The sequence below is a fragment of the Canis lupus genome, chromosome 22 (assembly GCF_003254725.2).
Source record: "Canis lupus dingo isolate Sandy chromosome 22, ASM325472v2, whole genome shotgun sequence".
Lineage (NCBI taxonomy): Eukaryota > Metazoa > Chordata > Mammalia > Carnivora > Canidae > Canis > Canis lupus.
Window position 1 is genome coordinate 48,727,835 of NC_064264.1, and position 15,441 is coordinate 48,743,275.

General features: G+C 50.4%; 2 protein-coding genes across 11 annotated transcripts in view; one reads left to right on the top strand and one right to left on the bottom strand.

The window, feature by feature from the left end:
• The window catches only part of FARP1 (FERM, ARH/RhoGEF and pleckstrin domain protein 1), a 288,775-nt gene extending 287,523 nt beyond the window's left edge, over positions 1–1,252 (top strand). For all 8 annotated transcript variants that reach the window (XM_049099408.1, XM_049099412.1, XM_049099411.1 and 5 more), the window contains one exon: positions 877–1,252. In XM_049099408.1, coding sequence (XP_048955365.1) covers positions 877–958 — 82 coding nt within the window. In that variant the 3' untranslated portion in view covers positions 959–1,252. The remainder of the gene's footprint in view (positions 1–876) is intronic.
• Positions 1,253–5,449: 4,197 nt separating this feature from the next.
• STK24 (serine/threonine kinase 24) overlaps positions 5,450–15,441 on the bottom strand; it is a 120,706-nt gene continuing 110,714 nt past the window's right edge. For all 3 annotated transcript variants that reach the window (XM_025441285.3, XM_035704364.1, XM_025441284.1), the window contains exons 8-11: positions 14,792–14,921; positions 13,235–13,303; positions 10,392–10,528; positions 5,450–6,511 (exon numbers count right to left, since the gene is read on the bottom strand). In XM_025441285.3, the coding sequence (XP_025297070.1) occupies positions 6,475–6,511; positions 10,392–10,528; positions 13,235–13,303; positions 14,792–14,921 (373 nt within the window). In that variant the 3' untranslated portion in view covers positions 5,450–6,474. The remainder of the gene's footprint in view (positions 6,512–10,391; positions 10,529–13,234; positions 13,304–14,791; positions 14,922–15,441) is intronic.

Genomic DNA, 15,441 nt, shown 5'->3' on the forward strand with positions numbered 1-15,441 from the left:
CACGAATGGTGGTTGGGTGGCAACGGCACGGTGGTGGAAAGCCCAGGTCAAAGCCTCCCCCAAGCAGCACTTCCTAAGATACACTGCTTGGAAAGTGAGCCCAGGGGATAACTTCTCAAATTTGAGCCGGGGCCGATTCCAAGAGCTAGGCTCCTGCTGCTGTAGCAAGGACCCTTGAGCCTTATGATGGCAAGATCCTAAAAGACCCGTGATTAGAGAATTTCTTTTAAAAAGCCCTGCTAGTTCCTTGGAGGCAGGAAGCTTGGCTTTCTCACCCTCCGCACTGCGACCTGTGAGACCACATGATTCCGTGGGGGGAGGGGGGAGCCCCGTCCTGTGCATTAGTGGATGTGCAGCAGCACCCCGACCCCCTCCGTTGTGACGACCAAAAACATCTGCAGACATCGTCCACTGGGGCTTCTGAGAACCACCGAAATACTGCAAATACTCACATGTATAAAATGAGCTGCACGTCGCCGCCCCGCAGAGATTAGGAGGGAGAGCAGGGGAGCAAGAAACCACCCCCCGCCCCTGCTTTACACGGAGCATGCTGCGGCATCACCCAGGCAAGACGCCTCCATCCGGGACGCTTCCCCTGCTCTACCGAAGGAGCACCCAGGCCAGTGGTTCTCAAACTCTTCCTCAGAAACACTGAGAGGAACGCTTAGCCTTGTTTTTGTTTACTGGGGTACGAAGAGTTCATTCGAGAACTCTCCTGCTAAAATAGGGCGCATTACAAAAGCAGCCACTAGTGCATCACGCTGTTTTTGTAAGTGATGAGGTACTGTTGAGTATCGTGGAGCTGTTACAAAAAAAAAAACCTGTGTAGGTTTGTAGGAAGTGGCCCTTGACTATCCTCTCATTCTCTGGTCTTAGGTGGATGGAGGTGATCCGCAGCGCGACCAGCTCGGCCTCCCGCGCCCACATTCTGAGTCACAAAGAGTCTCATGTATATTGACGGCGGGACACGTTTGTTGATTGGCTCAGCGGTGGCTGCTTTCCTGGGAGATGCTTCCTCTCCTGTGTATTAATGAAGCCTAGTAAAATTAACACCTGTCTGGAAAACAGAAACATGGTTTTACAGCCACTCTCCTCTGTCTCCACAAAACCGTTTTTAACCTTGTCTTTTCGAGCTGTTAATGTGTCATCTGAACGGAACAGCGCTCCCACCTCTGATGCTGGTGGCTCTTCGTCTGTCATTCTCCCGGTGGGCTGTTTCTAGCTTGTGCCAGTATTAAAACGTTGTCATTAATATAGTGCCAAATGACCGTTTTTCTCTTCTACAACTGCACCTTAAAAGCAGTACAACCACATCCGTTCAACCAAAAGACAGGGCAAGTGCTCTTCTTTTTCTTAAAGAAACTTATTTTGATTTATAGGCTGGTGCATTTTAAAACAACAAAAAAAGGATTTTCCAATGTTTGTGATACACATGGCACAGTCTTAAATGAGATCATTTTCAGATTTCGTTTTTTCAATCTTTCTACTTTTATAATAATAGCAAGTTAGTAGGATTTACTTCTTTGATTAATAAGCAATTTGCAGCACACGACGTACATTCCCCTCTGGGGTTTTACGCTCCAGTGAAACGCTGTTCTTGGCACAAGTTGACCAAATTGTTCCAGTGATTACTCTTTACAGACCGTAGCGGGTGGTGTTCTGTTCCGAGCAGCAGAAATCCAGCGCGGTGTCTGTGCTCTCGCTGTCCTAGGAGTGGTGTGTACGATGGGAAGATGCTCAGCTGTGGTGTTTGCTGTCTGTTTCACAAGCATGAGAACCTGTATGTCCGTGATCAGGGCCATTTGTGATATGTTACGTGACGGAGGGTGTTTTGGGAGCTTCCAGTGGCTGTGGGAGGCACTGTGATGTAAGGTGCGCGGTCCCCTGGTCCCCACGATCATACCTATATCCTGCAACTGTGGTTTGGAGCTGCACATTCAGTAGTAGTATATATTGTGCCTGTCTTCAAGAACATTCTTTTCTCCTTTTTATACTCATCCTTCCCTCCGGCCCCCCCAGGCATGGGGTAGCAACAGGATGACCTTGTGCATCGTCCACAGTCGGACTACACAGGGAACAGGGCTCCAGCACCTGCTGGGGCCCACTAGTCAAAATCCGCCTGCCTGTTCTCTGTGGAGATCGGGGGGCTGCTATTCCCTGGTATTCTTCACCCCTTTCTACCACGGTCCAGAGGGGGCCCGGCCCTCCCAGTGCCTGTACCGCAAGCACCGCTGGCCGGCCCGACGCTGCGGAGCTGGGACTGGTGTACATGGAAATGTCAACGCAGTAGGGGCGAGGGACTCGAGATGTGTGCGTCGTTTGCCTTACGCTGTGTACCAGGTGGGTGGAAGTACTAACAAAAGGGAATAAAAATACCTCACGCCACAATCCAGCATATTGAAGTCTTAAGGCAAAACATCACCAACCTTGTCTGGTCCTTATTTTCGTCCAAGGTGGGTGGGTGGCAGGACCAGAGCTGCCCTGGGGAGGATGTGGCGGGTCACCCGTCACACGGGGCAGGTGTGAGAGCAGGTGACTCACTGCTCGATGAACAAGCAGCTGGTGCTTGTGGGGGAGCAGAACCCTGCTGGGAACACGTCAGTGGCTATAGAAGGACGAGAACCTAAGTGATAAAAGAGGGCAGGGGGGCTCCCTTCGGCTTCTTTGGTGAAACGGGGCCCCTGGACCCCTGGAGACTAGCTGTTCTGTCCCAGAGGTAGGATGAGAAAAATTCTCCCCCTACAAATCACCGGTCACTGGAATTCTACAAGGCTGGGGGATGAGGTGCTTGCACCCCGTGTCTCTGAGCAATTCCAAACCGTTTCCATGATCCTGTGGGTGCTGCTCTATTAGCCCTCTGGGATCCCTGGTGACTCCAAAGTGCCAATCACACAGGCAACATAGACCACTGCCAAGGACACATGGGGAGTTTCAGAGACACCCTGGTTCTTAGTCCATTTGGGCCACTATACCAAATGTATCGAGGCGGGCAAGTGCAAGATCCAGGATGCCGGCAGCTGTGGGATCTGGCGAGAGCCCTCCTGGTTCCCCACCAGCAGTCTTCACACTGTATCCTCACAGGTGGGAGGGAGGAGGGTCTCGGGGGCCTCTCTTCGCCACTAACTCCGTCACGGGCACTCCACTCTCCCGACCTAATCACCTCCCACAGGTCCCACCTCCAAATACCATCACACTGGAGGATTAGGATTTTAACAGGGGGGTGAGGGGTTCCAGCCTCTTCCCTCTATACAAGAGACAGAATTACAAAAATAGTTTTCTGTGAACTCTACCGACCCCTGCACGACACAGATCCTATACTAATGAACACGCCTTGCACTACTCTCCCCATTTACTGCCATCTTTTATAGCAGAACTATAAAAGCCATATTTAAGGAAATATAAGGACACTTATAAATGAGCCACATTTTGCCAAAAGAAAGGTACAAAATGCTACATGAGGAACCAAACTAGACACACAGAAACTGGGGATGCAGAAGGTGTGTGGCATTTGGTGATATCAAGACAGTCATGAGGCCAACTGATGGGCCAAGGCATCCAAAGCACACTGGTGGCCTCCTCACTTAGCGCACCCAGCTGGGACACAGGAAACATGATTTCTAGGAGGCATGAAAAGCCAGCCAGACACAGCCCACTGCCTGTTTCCACAAGGCCGCAGCTGTGCTCCCCGAAAGCATCTCCCATGCCAGGTGCACCACCGCCATCTAGTGAGCACATCAGCTGTAGCTGAGGGGGGTTGGCATGGAGAGGCTTCCAAGCGCCAGCAAATCCATTCCAGATGCCGGGTTCCCAGGTCTGGCTCCCAGGCGGCAGAGTTGATGTCTGCGCCAGTACGGGGTCTGACAAAGACTCGAAGTGTCTACACCACGACCAGCCTCCCTGGCTTGATAAGTAGCCCCTGAAGGGGACACAGCTTCCTGGTGCCCCGAGAAACCAGACCTCGATTTGCGTGTCTACAGAAAGCAGCAGGCCAGAAGAGATGGGGGAAGAGATCCACTTTGAAAACGGACTCAAACCACATCTTCTCCAGGGAGCTTCATCCACAGAAGATGCTCGAGTAAGCTCTAGAAGAAGAATCTGCTGCGCTACCTGGGAGACGGCGCTGCGCTGACAGTCTGGTCCCCGAACCCTGCGTGCTAACCCTCGCACCAACACAGGCTTAACTAGAACCCAGTTTCCCCAGCAGCATGAGGGTCCCTCGCATGGGAGACTGGCTCCAGCACGTCATCTTGGCGCCCCCACCCATATGCACAAGTGCAGACCTCGGAGAAAGCCACTGCCTCTGCTGGCTGGCTAAGAGCAGACACGCGGCACCCCCGGAGAATGCTGCGTCATTTCCTTGAGTGATTCTCCTGCAATGAACAAAACTGACCTTGGACTTGCATCTCACGCAGGGAAACAGATCACTCTCTCACAAAACACTCAGTAGACACATGAAACATTCTCCAGTTCCATCATCCAAGTTAATGTTCCTGCTGCAAAAGAACACACACAATAAAAACCAGCAATTCAGTTCTATTTCCCCTAATCAAAATGTACCCTTTACAGAAATTAATAATTCAGCTTCTAATTAAAAAAAAAAATCATGACCATTTTAGACTTTTCAAAACTACACTCAATGAACAAATTGAAACAATGAGCACACACTCAAACCTCTCCGGCTCTATGCCTCTATCCTCTCCCCGTAACCCAGGCCACTGGGGCGGCAGAGAGGAGACCTTCCATCCCGAAGTTGACCCAGTCCCCTCCTTCTTCCAAAAATCCTTTGTCTTGGGACACCTGCGCGGCTCAGTGGTTGAGTACCCTGCCGCCCAGGGCGTGATCCTGGAGTCCCAGGATCTTATTTCATGTCAGGATCCCTACATGGAGCCTGCTTCTCCCTCTGCCTGTGTCTCTCATAAATAAAAAAATCTTTAAAAAATCCTTTGTCTTCCCCTCCGAGAGGACAATGATTCACATCAACAAATATAAAATAATGCCACGTGTACTTAGTCAAGAACAGCTTCAGAAACTCTCTTTCTCACCCCACAGACCCAGAAGTGATTCATCCTGCCTCCCACCTGCACAAGCAAGGCCTTGCCACAAGCCAAGAAAAACACAGACCCTCCTGGCTGACAAAGAACAAACCTGGGTGCCTAGATTAAGGAAACAAAACCACTCTCAATCAAGGTCCTTGGAAAGAACGTGCAATTTTACAAATCAATATCCGGCCATATTTTCTCAGTGACCAACTTTTTTCAAAGTAGCAGAGGGAGCTGGATTGAACGCTCAGCGTTTTCAGTGTGGGCACTTCTTTCTGGAAGTGAAGTGTCTCACCTTCTCCCTCCCTCCCTCCCTCCCTCTCTCTCTCTCTCTCTCTCTCACACACACACACACACTCACAGGTACACTTGCCCTCTGAAGAGTCATGTTTCAAGGAGAGTAAGCAAAATGAGTGTGTTATAAAATTTATTTGTGTAAGCATTCAGACATTTTTAGGTGGGCAAGATGATATGCGGGTCTCACTCCAAGGAGCAAGAGAAAATCATACTGGGAAGGACGGCAGAGCTGGCGTAGGATTGGCAGTGGCACAATTTCAAACAAATGTTAAGACGAGAGCACTTTATCAGGGAGAAACTTAAAATAATAATTTAAAGCTTCATGAGGCAAGATATGTTCCAATTTAAAACACTAAGAAACAGTACCATCAAATGAAAGGAAATCATCTCTACGTGTACCAAAAGGGTCATTGGGCAAACAAGAGGGGAGTCTGCATCTGTGGAGGTATAAAGAGGAGTGTTCCATAAGAGGGGCAGTAATTATTATTAATGGCAAACCCTGCAGATACAAAATAAAACCCAAATCACTGATCACAGAATTCAAAATTTACATGTAATAAAGGCAAGGCAAGAGACTCAAGTTATGGCCTGTCAAATATTTACTCCACTGACATTATCTACAGAAGCACTTGGCCAATTTGTACACAGTGATTCCTTATGCACGCCGAAAGGGGTTCCGTAAAAATGACACTATATACAAATCTGTACACTGACCCACCAGAGCGATTCTCCGTCTCCCACGGAGGGGGAGTCATCCACTTACAGCAGGGTACCTGAGATTTCATTTCTTCAGTTGCCTTGTCATGATCCCAAATATACATTTCAGGGTTTGTTTTTGTTTTTAAAGACACTTTTCTTGATATGTGCACAATGGCTACAAATAAAAAACAAGAACAAGAAAATAAAATGATCGCTTGCAGGAGCTGACCCTCCCCGCCGCACCGAGCGGCTCCTTCTGGCGGAGGCCGATGAGGAAGGGCCTGTGCGCCCCCGGACAGTGGGCACCCGCAGCCGGGGAGGGGGTGGCCCCCAGATGGCACACCACTGCAGCGGCGTCAGCAAAGGCTCTCGTTGACTTTTTCAGAGGAAGAGGATGAAGAAGAAAAAAAGAAAAAAAAACTCAAATGCCAAAGGAATTTCAGTGGGATGAAGTTCCTCCGCCACTTAGAGAATATCTGGGGGAAAGAAAAGAGAGAAACGGAAGTGAGTGTCATTTCTGTAACCCCCATGCAGAAAGTCAAACCACCAGCAAAATCCTGGTTTACCAGTCTCGAGTCATAAAAAATAAGTGGAGGGCAGCCCCAGTGGCGCAGCGGTTTGGCGCCGCCTGCAGCCTGGGATGTGATCCTGAAGACCCAGGATCGAGTCCCACATCGGGCTTCCTGTGTGGAGCCTGCTTCTCCCTCTGTCTGTGTCTCTGCCCCTTTCTCTCTGCATCTATGAATAAATAAATTAAATCTATAAATAAATAAATACATACATACATACATACTAAAAAATAAAAAATAAGTGGAGCAAATATCAATCAGTTAATTATTATACAAATAATTAATTAAAACTAAGAAAAATGATTTTGATGCCACTTTTCATAGGTTAAATTCAGTCCGTGGAAGAACTAGAAGTATATAACAAGTGGGAGAGTGGTCTCCAGGGAGGAAAAAAGATGCACAGAAAGCATCTTTTTGCCAGCATCACAAAAGTGAAAGAGTCCACTTTTAATCTTTTTTTTTTTTTTTTTTTTTTTTAATTCATGAGACACACAGAAAGAGGCAGAGACACAGGCAGAGGGAGAAGCAGGCTCCACGCAGGGAGACTGACATGGGACTCAATCCCGGGTCTCCAGGATCACGCCCTGGGCTGAAGGCGGCGCTAAACCACTGAGCCACCGGGGCTGCCCTATAGTCCACTTTCAAAAGTCACAGAATCAGTAATACCTGATGACACTGAGGTTCTAGGGCGCACACATAGCTGTATCAGCACAGGAAACCCTTACTGCCACAAAAATACTGCTGCTCATTCAAGTGATCCACTCCCTAGAACTGTTTCAGAAATGTCCAAAGAAAGAGCAATGTATTTTTGCACAAAGCTGTCCCTGAGGGGTTTTTGTAATTGTGAAAATTAGGTAACTTTGATGTCCAAACACAGCAGACAGGGTTACACAGATTAAGCAAACCAAATGAGAAACAGATTAAAAATTGTCATTATATAGGGGCTCCTGGGTGGCACAGTTGGTTGAGCATCTGACTTGATTTCGACTCAGGTTCATGATCTCAGGTTGGGTAAATTTATGATTTATATACAGTGGAAGCCAGTGAACTGACCCGGATGGTAATACTAACTGGGCTGCAGTGGGTGGGGGTGGGGGCGGCATCATGGGCACTTTCCTCTGGTTTCCACTAACTGCAGTACTGCCTTACTCCAGAATATAAAATAGGGTTGGGGGTCCCCTGATGGCCAGCATCCTCTCAGTCACCTTAAAACTGACCCCACGTCACAGGAGACAGCTGAGGACGTTTAAATGGGAGCAATCTCAAACATTCCCACCTATGGCAGCTCTTTTAAGGCATTTAAAATACTTGGCACTCTCCCAGAGAATAAATGACTACCGAGCCTCCTGAAAAAAAAGCAGGCTTTAGCCCACAGATCCGAAGACTCCTTTTCCAAGGAAGAGAGATGCCTAAAGCCGCGGGAGGCGCAGATGCTGCACATGAGGATCCACACATTAATTCAAATTAAGATCTACACGTCTCTGAAATGCTTTCGACAAAAGTCGGTTCTTATTTTCTCTTAGGTGACCGCTTCAGTGAAGTTCTGCCTTTTGGCACCAAACGGGTAGGACGCGGTGGCAGTGGCCGCTGTGGTCTGGTGGCGGCTGGGTGGAGAGCACGTGGGAAGGGCCAGGGAGCCTCCCAGGGGTGAACACAGGGACCCGATAAGGACCCAGGAGCCGATCCTCTGCTGGCTGCAGGGGAGGGAGTGTCTGCACATCACAAAGGGAAGAGAAACAAAACAGAAGCGTCTGGAGACGAGGAGAGGAAAGAATGTGGACCTGGCGTCTCCCCCCGCGCCACTGGAAGCACACCGTGAAACGTGCCGTGGGCAGCGGTGGGCAGCGACGGCTGCGCCTGCACTGTGTGCTCCAGCTCGCACTGGAGGCGCCTGGTCCCTTCCCATCACGAAGACGTGGTACTACCACGTACGATAAAGTCCCCACTGACAACTGTCTACACGGAGGACACGCTGAAGAAAGCCCTGGGATACGGTGGCTTAAACATATTATGAAGGCTAGTGTCACTTGCTCCTTTTTCACTACTTTGTCAGGAGGGAACTAGAAAACCTTGAACCGTGTGTGTGGCTCACGCAGGCTGCCAGGTAGCGTGGGTACAGACCAGCCGGGTCGGCAGCAAAAGGGCGGGAGCAGGGGGCACTCACAGGCCATGCCCTCTGCCCCGGGCTGCGGGGAAATCGAGTCAGGGATGCGCGTCGCTGACCAACTCCGGCCACTCGGGACAGGGTGGTCAGTCCTGAAAGTGGCACCAGGAAAGCGGAGGCCCAAACCCCAAACAAGGGAATCGCAGCACCGCCAGTGTGCGGTTGAGCTCCGTGCGGCTCAGAGGCTCTCTCTACCCGGAAATACATGCAAGAGAACGAGGAGTGAAGGGACTCCCGAGCTGCTCGGAGAAAGGAGAACACCGCACAGTGAGGTTGTCGCTAAGTGACCAGAGGCAGGCCTCCCGGATAACCAGGGTGTGCCCCGGGACGAGGCAGCGAGCGCTCTGACGGTGCTGCGATAGAAACGGCACCGCACACACGGACCCTGGGTGGATACACACGAACTTCGTAACAACTGTGCATGAGTGGGCATCCGGGGACTTGGGATTCTTTTTTTCTTTTATGCCTGTGATTTGTTAGAATCAATGGGGTTCGGGGGTAAACCCAAAAAGTATAGCGGATTCTTTCACTTGCCTCAAAACCAAAGGCAGCCAAGAAGACAGGCTTTACTGTCCAGCCGCCTGCACTTGGGAGCAAGTTGGAAAGTTGGGACAGTGTTAACAAAGGAGCCTGAGGTGAGGAGGACAAACCTAACTGTCACAACTAGGCTTGCCCCCACGTCCCATGTTATTAGGACTCTTCATGGGCTAGAGGGCAGCCCGTTGGACCATCACTTCCAAGGGGCAAAAGCAACCCAACACACACACCCCTCACTTCTTCGTACGTTGTCAAGTCAGTGTCTCTAGAAAGATCTGAAATGCTCCTTACACTCATCAAGGCCCAGCTGCCCTTTGGAAGGGACTTTGACAATTCACCTGGAAGGTGACTTTCAAAGCAATGAAACGGCTGGCTTTTTGGGAGGTGAGGCAGTTCTGGGGCTGTGGAACAGAGCTTGTGTCACAGCACACCTCCACTCTAACACCCTCAAATGACTGCCCTTATGTGAAAGGGGTGGTCAGCGTGACCCCCACAAGGAGACTCCTAGAACAAGCCTGAGAGTGGGTTGGGGAAGGCCAGATGGCCCCCCAACTTCCTTCTCAAGTCAGAGCTACCGGCGGGACATGGAGCCCCTGCAGGCTGGCACAGACAGAGCCACTGCTGTCAGACAAGGCTCCTGACATGAAGCAGAGGTGAGAACTGCCACAGCCACATGAGGAACAGAACCTGCCCGTGTCCTAACTCACTAAGCCCTGACTTCTGGCCTTCTGGACGCAATTCTGAAGGTAGAAAACCACACAGAGTTACAAACAGGTCACTGGCTGGTAGTCAGGCTGCATCATGAAGAGCAGACAGGTGTCTTCAGGTCACTGGCTAGTTCCATGGCAAGAGCTACAAGCACAGAGTCTGTGGCCCTCCCCACTGGTGTCCAGGATCCTGTCATTCCTGCAGCGATTTCTAGAACCTAGAACTAAAGTCTTCTCTAACTTGATTCTGCTTCATGTGCCGGGAAGATAACAAGGGACCAGGAACAAGGAGGACTGAGAGGCTGTTCCTTGGAAGGACTAAGAAAGCCGGGGACACACACCGCGCGGCCCCAACCCGCAGGCCACTAGGGGCAGTTACCTCTGCAGCCGCTGGACGAGCTGGGCCACCATGGTGTCCGAGATCCCGGGGCAGGCCTCTTCCGCCAGGTAGATGGCCCCTCGCAGTTCTTCTATGGACCCCATGTTTCCTCCACACGCCTGGCTTTTCTCCTTCAGCTGGAGGACACAAGCATGCAGAAGAGCATGACCCATGGGAACCAATGAGCACTTGAAGGAGCGATGCCATGTGCGGGCTCTAAGTGCCACCCCGGGCCCGAGCCCTGGCGCAGCTTCGACTGCGCTGTGGGCCACCTGACTCCTTCCGACGGACGGCTTTGTGAGAACACTGCACAGAGAGGGCACCCGTTACACCTCGCTCACTACCTTCAAACACAACTAGCCGCCTATGCAGCTTTTCAAGATCTCGTGGCACCTGTCCCCTCTTTTTCCACCTCCACCTTACTCTACAACCAGAAAGACAATTTCACAGTCACTCAGCCCTAGTTTCCACGATGAAGCTGCACTCTGGGCCACCTACGCCTTAGCTCCTAACGACAACAAGTGGCTCCTTAAGATTCCAGCAAATGGTCTTTTTGGTCCAGGGTGTGGTCAAAATATTCTTGGCCTTGCAAGCAAGCAGCAGCCCTAAATTCTGGGAATCCAGCATCCCTCTTGACCCCTCTGCCCCTGTGAGAACTTAAAATGGTGTCTTGGGCACCGCCTCAGGTAAGGATGATGGCTCGAAGTCCCTCTCTGGGAGGGATGCGACCAGAAGATGCCACATGACAAGGAGAGCCATTCATTCAGTCAACAGGTAGCAGACACCCAACCAAGCCTCCCAGAACAGGAGCCCCCTCCTCTATGTCACCTTTAAGAAATCCTTCACATTTAGCTTTAGCTTTTCAGTGTGGTGAACACATGACTCAAGGCATCAGCCCCACCCTGACCATGCTGCTCCCTTCTCTCCCTGCTAAAGGGACACACGGAAGATGAGCAGAACCTGGCGTCCATTCCTATCCTCCTCGTCACAGACTGTGACGCAGTGGACCTGGAGGTGGCCGCCTGTGTCCATCTAGAACTCCCGATCGCCCAACAACTAAATAGAACAGTATTTACAGGTCCTGAGCGTGTAACCTCTGCCTTCCCTCCTCCCCTGCGTGCCCTGTCCTGTGACCCCCCCAAAGTCCCCCTGCCCAAAGCTGCTGCTGGGTGGGCTCCTGACGAGAGGGAGCCACCCACACGCACACTCTGATGCCAGGGGATATCCCTATTTGTAAACACAGGGATAATGACCCTTCATTATTGAGTTTTTATCAGAATTATATAAAATGATATACACTGAAAACTTCACACATGTGGCTACTGAGTACTATTGATAGAAACACATAAGGAAAGACACCTGTGAGTTTACCTTTAGCTTAGCTAAAAAAATCAAAGCGGTATTACCTCGAGGATCAATTCATTAATTCTAAATAATGCATTCAGCATGGTTTCTTCATACGCCCAATAAAAAAACACAAGGCTTCAGACAAATAAGAATTATCTATGTCATTTTCCCTAAGTGCCCACTGATCCTAGCGGAGGGCCAGGATCACAGGAAGCAAGGGAGCATCTAGTAAACCTGAAGGACCATTTCTCACTTCTCCCAAACATAATAAAGATCAAGATGGTGTCTTCTGGACATGAGAGGAAGAGCTCAGGTTCCCAGAAAAATCAGCCAAGGGCAAAGCCAGAGAGCAACCCAGAGCGGCCTCTACTTGCCTCTATCATTTAGTTTTCCTTCAGGAACCTGCACGTTCAGTTTCAACTCCACCCCCCAAGCTCCAGCTCGGCCCCAGCAGCCGGGCCCCCATCTGCCAGCAGAGAAGGTGGGGCCCTTCGGCCAGCTGGCCAGCTTAGGGGGGCAGACACAGGGCAGGGGCCCTGCCAACGAGATGACACCATGTGACTGAGGTTCGGGCCTCATGGGGCGAGGGGGAGCAAGCCTGGGTGTCCGGCACCTCCACCAGGGACCACAGACCTCCACAGGAAGATGCCTCAATACAGCCTCTCCCCTAGAGAGCTCCGAACCCCACACAGAAGGTACCAGTGTGACCCATTCTGAATTCACCTTAAAGGCAGCCTGAGCCAGAGGAGAACTCGGAGGGGAAAAAAAAAAAAAAAAAACAGAAAGGGGTATCTCCCACTTCTTTTCGAATCACCTACTAACCAGATGAAGAACAGTCTTCATTCTCATGAAATTGATTCTTGAAAACATCTCAAAATGCAGTATGCCTACTGGTATCTACCGGAGGCAGGGAGGGCTCCCCTGAGAAGGACCGGGGGGCCAGTACATGGGTGAAATCAGTCCCTGACGGAGGAAGTGACCTGGGCTGCTGACCTGGGAACTCCCTGGCCCTGCTGGTAAGGGGACTTCCCTGGGGTTACAGTGAAATACGGAGACACAATGGGACAAATGAAGTCTCCAGGGAATCTGATTTCTCCTTTAAAATAAAATTCTACTTTTTACATTGCCATAGATTTGTCCGAGGGCAAGCAATCAGGCTGCACCCAAACAAATTTTGTAGAAAGTGCTACAACTGAAGCTAAAAATCACCCTGGTGGCATATGGACTTGGGCTGGGCCAGTACATTCAAGGAGGCGACGCAATGACGTTTCCTGGGAGGCACTGGGCAGAAGACAGCGCCGGGAGAGCAGGAGGACGCCGGGAGGCGAGCACCCCATCTCAGCCGGCCTCACGGGGCCACAATGTGACTCTCCGCCTACTCATGCCAGCCTGTCTAACCTCCCAAATTCTACTGGCGACGTGTCACAGAAAGAGGACTCTGCCCCCAACTGTGTCCCGGTCATGCCCCGTCCCCCAGAGTCAATTGGGTATCTTACCTCTGCAAACAGAGGAGAAATAATTGTAGATAAACACTGAGAGAAAGGCCTCTTTGGGATGTCTTTCACCTTAGGGAAGAAAAAAAAGTAATTAGAAGTAAGGACTTAATATTCACATTGCAAGAATTCAGAAAACTTCAGACATGCACCACGTTAGCATAAAGTCTGAAATGTTCTGTTTGCTGTGATATCTTTTTTTTTAAGATTTTTTTTTTTTAAAGTAACCTCTACACCCAGTGTGGAGCTTGAACTCATAACCCCAAGATCAAGAGCTGATGATCCACTGACTGAGCCATCCAGGCACCCATTTGCTACGATAACGGAATGGGACTGTCTTGTGACCTTTCACTAGACTGCAATGCTTCATTTGCAGTGAAATGTAAAACTAACGTAGCTGGGTGGACCAGCGCCTGGATTCCACAGGAAAGGCTCGAAAGAAGTCCTGTAAGTGGCATTTGTGTGGATGCAAGTGACACTGAATCACGTCACTGTGCGATCTGTGCAGCAGGACCTAAGTACTGAACCTCTGGAAATGGAAATCAGACCGAAGCTGGCTGTTCCAAGTGTCTGTCAGAGGGCAGGAACCTATTTTCTACTTTTGCAATCTCTGTAATGACTCCCACCTGTCATCAAAGCAAGACTTGTAGGAGCAACAGGGGACAGGAATAGTCCACACTGCCTCAGAGAAACTACACCACTGTGTAAAAAGGACAATACCCACCATGTACTTCAACGTGGATGAACTGGAGGGTATTATGCTGCGTGAAGTAAGTCAATTGGAGAAGGACAAACATTATATGGTTTCACTCACACAGGGAATATAAAACAGTGAAAGGGATTATAGGGGAATGTAGAGAAAATGAGTGGGAAATATCAGAGAGGGAGACAGAACATGAGAGACCCCTAACTCTGGGAAACGAACAAGGGGTGGTGGAAGGGGAGGTGGGCGGGGGATGGGGTGATTGGGTGACAGGCACTGAGGGGGGAACTTGATGGGATGAGCACTGGGTGTTACACTATATATGTCGGCAAATCGAACTCCGATAAAAACATATACAAAAAATAAAAATAAATAAAAAAAGTAAAGCAACTCTAAAATAGTTCTTCATAAACTTAAATAGACATAAAACCAATTTATCAAAAGACAGCTCCATATAAGTACCAAAGCACTATATTTGTTTTTAAGATCCTTAAACAAAAACTTAATCCCAAAATTCTGGTACCTTTTATGAGTCACCCCAATATACAGAACAGAGTCTGAATGTCACTTCACAGGTGAGACCTGCCCCTCCACCCAGACCCCAGCTCCCTGGGCGGGGAGGACACAGCAGGCTCTGCGGAGCAGGAAGCAGCCCTGTGGAACAGACCTGAGGCCAATTCTCAGACCTCACTCTCTGGGTCGTCAGACGACAAATCTCATATCTGTCTCAGCCAGTGAAATGCCACAGCAGGTTGCCACGCGGAAGCCCCACCCACCAACGGCTCCACACAGAAGGGACTAGGGGACCCCGCTGACTGACAACAGGGGTTAGTCGCTGTAGCACCAGCCAATGTTACCTTATTTCTTTCTAAGTCCGAAGGCTGAAGCGCTCCATTCTCAAGACTCTTTGGATCTTTCTCTCGGATAGTGAAGATCCAGTCCCCAGAGTCGCTGCCCCCAGATGCCTGGTTGTCCGTATCCGTTTCCCTTTGTAGAGACATCCAGGAGAACTCCATGAGCAAGTGCACAGCTCTGTGCCCCAGGCGACCCCACTCTGCAGCCCCGCCCGGTCACCCCCACACTCCACACCTACCTCCCATCTCGACTCCCACCCATAACCCACCCCCAGTGTCTCCCAGGTGTTCAGAGGACCCTGCCTCCCGCCTCAGAGAAGAGAGACCATCACAGCAAGGCTCCCAACCTCCCACAATGCCAGCTGCATCCACAGCCTGCATCCCACCTCCTCCAGTGAAGACAGGCATCTCTCCTGCAAGACAATCCTCCGCTGCACTGACAACCCCCTCTCTCGGATGTCACCTCTCCTCCCCATCAACATTCCAACATGCATCTCTTTTGCTCCCTCAACACACTGGGCCCTTGAGCTACAGCCATCTCCCAGTCTTATTTCCTGGGTGTGTCACCTACACTTACTGCCTCCATTTTCTTACCTTCCCATCACTCCCAAAACCGACTCTGTCCTTGCAAATGCCATGAGCAATGCCACTGA